Source organism: Apteryx mantelli, chromosome 3 (assembly GCF_036417845.1).
Source record: "Apteryx mantelli isolate bAptMan1 chromosome 3, bAptMan1.hap1, whole genome shotgun sequence".
Lineage (NCBI taxonomy): Eukaryota > Metazoa > Chordata > Aves > Apterygiformes > Apterygidae > Apteryx > Apteryx mantelli.
The window spans coordinates 134,302,582-134,306,015 of NC_089980.1; the positions used below are offsets into that span (position 1 = coordinate 134,302,582).

Sequence of the window (3,434 nt, forward strand, 5' to 3'; positions counted from 1 at the left end):
ATGCAAATATGCACACATATATAGAGATAGAATGCATGACTTCTGACTGCTATTTCAAACTAGAAAGACTAGAAATTTCTTCTTAATAACCTGCTTATCTTTTTTAGAGAATTTGGAAAATATATATGAGGTCAGCAGGAGTGCTGGTTATCCTACAAGAGTCTGGGCAGCCTGAGAAAGATTGAATACAAGCTGATATCAGAAAGGACAACAGAAAAAAATTAAGAGTAATCCAGGGAGGAAGCAATAGAGGTGAAAATGCGATAAATGATAAAATTTCACACTAAAGATGTATACATGTTGTAATTGCATATAGTGTTATACACTAAACTATGTAACTAATAAGCTGAAAAGAAATCAGTACTTCTTCTGTTGTCATGGAGAAAAGACAACCAGAAGCTTAGACATAATGGACAAAATGTTATGAAGGAATGTTATGGCTGCAAATTAGACAATTAAGCTGCACACAGAACACGGAATAAGGAGCCTGGAGGACCTAAACAGCAGGCATTGCATTTCCCAGGTATTTTACATAACCCTGTGGCCTAACGTATCTTGCACAGTCTAGGATGGCACAAGATGGATTGCACAAAGATCTGGGGATTTGCGGTGAAAACAGTCTCAAAGAGGAGCATCCTTTCTCATTGGAGAACACCAAGGCGGAGGACAAATTTGACTGGAAAAGGCTTTTTCATTGGCCCTTGACTGCTCTGGCGTCCTTCCCAAGCCACTATATAAAAGGGGGTGTTGGGGCCTGGGGCACCCCCTGGAGAAGAGACAGACAGCAAAGGTGATCCTCCATCTCCTCCCCTGGTAACTATTTCTGTGCCTGGTTCTGGACAGCACACTCACCTGCCTATCTTTATACACTCCTTATTCTTTCATTAATCTCCAATCTAACAAGTGTTCTGCTTTCATTAACCCCTTCCACCTCCTTACTCCAGAGAGTACGGTCAGTCTGTACCTGTCCCACAGAACTGTGGGTTGCTTGCAGAGTTTGCAGGAGGGAACTGTGTTTGCTGACTTCCCGGGTGAGTAGAGAGAGGCCTCAAAACCTTCATTCTAGACATCAGAGATAGACAGCTCCTGTCATTTAAGAAATGGCTAGCTTCCTAGAAAGGGGTGTCTATCCAGCATTGGAGTTCAGAGTTGCATTTTGAGCTGTATATCTTATCCAAATTCAAGCTGCATTTTGAGTGAGTTGTTACCTGAATTGATGCTGAAAAGAAATAGATATCCTTTCTGGACTATCATGTGGATAATTGTTGACTCAGTCTATGAACACTTTGTGAACTACAGCAGAGTATAGATGAATAATTCAGGGATTGGTCTGTGTTGGTTCCAGTATAACCTGTCTGGTGTTGTACAAGTCTGGAATATTGTTTTGTAATGTAAGAAGACTGATAAGATATTTTAAAAAATCACAGAATCACAGAATAATTTAACTTAGAAGGGGCTGTGGAGGTTGCCACTCCAAATCCTTGCTTAAAACAGGGCCAATTAGATCAGGTTGCTTAGAACTGTGTCCAGTGGATTTTTGAATACCACCAAAGGTGGACTTTCCACACTGGTCCTCATTCAAGTACATTTTATTTTAACATGTACAATTTTGGTCAAGACATGTTTTAAGCCGATCCTCATCTCCCAGTCAGGAGGGGACCCTCTATTCAGCATCTTTTGGTCTTGGGGTCTCTCCTCATTACAGACAAGGAATCCACATCCCAGTTACAGCCATGAGGATCCTGTATCTGCTCCTGGTTGTCCTCTTCCTGGTGCTCCAAGGAGTTGCAGGTAAGGTGTGAATGAGACAGGGAGAGAAATCAGAGAAGGAGAGAAAGAGTGTGAATATCTCCCTCACTGCAATCACTTTTGATCATTTTCACATCAAATGACTATTCTATTATTTTCACTGTTCAGGGCAGCCCTTCAATCCTGGCTTCTTCAATCCTTGCACAGCCCAGAACGGACGCTGCTTTCCAGGGATATGTCGACGTCCATATTATTGGATTGGAACATGTCAAAATGGAAATTCTTGCTGTAGAAGGTATGTGGAAGTGCAGGAATCACTTTGGGATTAATTGATATCCTCCTTATCTTCTTTCCAGATCAGCTTCTTAGAGGCACAGCACCTGACACCATCCCTTCTCACTTCTATGGTGCCCCTTCTGCTGGCACAGAGGGTTCTAAGGGGGCTTTCCCATCCCATGGCAGACTCTGGTGTGATGTCATGAAATAAAGCAGACAGGTCCCAAGACATAACATCACCATGGAAAACACACTGGTGGGTAATCTAAAACTCTCTCTTTTTCATCATGCAGGGGGTGGAGGGCCTGATGACTCTCTTTCTGCATCTGGGAATCCTTTCTGCATCTACCCAATGTCTTTTGAATCACCCTGATCCCATTGCTCCTGGTGGTACTGGCTCCTGCTGCAATGGAAGACTCTTGAGAACTTCCTTTGCAATGAAGCAAGCATCGGCATCTGCAAAAAAAATAAATGCAAACCAGGCATCACCACAGAAATTATTTCTTTCTCCTCGTTAATAAAACCAATTATCATGGCATTCTTATGGCTGAACCTTGGGTGTGTTTTCTAGGGAACGAGGGGATGTTTGCTAGCACTGCTCACACCACAAGCAGTAACACAAAGGTGGGCAGGTGGCTTTCAGATTTAGACATTTCTCCACATTTTCCCAGCTCCATCCCAAGGGAAAAGGGAGATCATTTCATCCCCTGCTCCCTGATGGCCATGTTCCTGTATCTCTCTTGCAATGACCACGGTACCTTTGTCAGGAATCAAACCCTCATCCATTGTGGGGGAGGATTTTCTTTTCATCATATCAAAAACACAGGAGAAGTGAGAAAAAAAAAAAAAAACTCACAGGCACCATCAGCAAGCCAGGCATCTGTAGATTCAATCCATGAATCTCCCTACCCCTGCAGAACAGTCTAGGACCTAAATGTTTGCACTGGCTGTTTCTTTTCGTCCCCACTCAGCTCAATGGCTCCTTGCTCCCTCCAATTTCCTTTAGTTCTTCATGCTTTTATAGTCCTTAGGCTTTCCCACATCTTCAGAATGAACCCTCAGAATAAAAACAGGGTGCTTTTTGGGTGGAAAGGGTTGTCAATTAGCTTGGAATCAATTTCAGTCACCTGCCATCTGTGAAAAGGTGTTGAAAGACAGCATAGCTCCCAAGACCCGGCTCATCCAGGCCAGACAGATTGCATTGTAAGAATCATGATAGTAAGATTCCCAGGAGCCCAGGCCCTTGGTATCACCTATGCCTCTGCTTTGGCAACAGAGGGAATGGCAGATGCTGTGCGCCACAGAGGAGTCCACAGGATCAACGGCCACCGTTGTGGCTAAATGACCACAGGCTCTTGCCTGCCTGGAAAGCAGTCCTGGAAAGCAGTCATGGTCCTCACTTTCTTCTC

The 3,434-nt window shown here is 43.7% G+C and overlaps 1 protein-coding gene across 1 annotated transcript; it reads left to right on the plus strand.

The window, feature by feature from the left end:
- Positions 1-776: 776 nt before the first annotated feature.
- On the plus strand, positions 777-2,418 carry DEFB136 (defensin beta 136). Its single transcript, XM_067294850.1, has 4 exons — positions 777-813; positions 1,706-1,791; positions 1,918-2,044; positions 2,319-2,418. Exons 2-4 carry the CDS (start codon positions 1,734-1,736, stop codon positions 2,332-2,334), a joined length of 201 nt encoding a protein of 66 aa, XP_067150951.1. The 5' UTR covers positions 777-813; positions 1,706-1,733; the 3' UTR covers positions 2,335-2,418.
- The last annotated feature ends 1,016 nt before the right edge of the window (positions 2,419-3,434 follow it).

Excerpts from the sequence above, each read along its gene's own strand:
- DEFB136 (XM_067294850.1), top strand. The coding sequence starts at position 1,734 with ATGAGGATCCTGTATCTGCTCCTGGTTGTCCTCTTCCTGGTGCTCCAA. Across the intron at positions 1,792-1,917 it reads GGTGCTCCAAGGAGTTGCAG|GGCAGCCCTTCAATCCTGGC; the intron begins GTAAGGTGTGAA and ends TTCACTGTTCAG.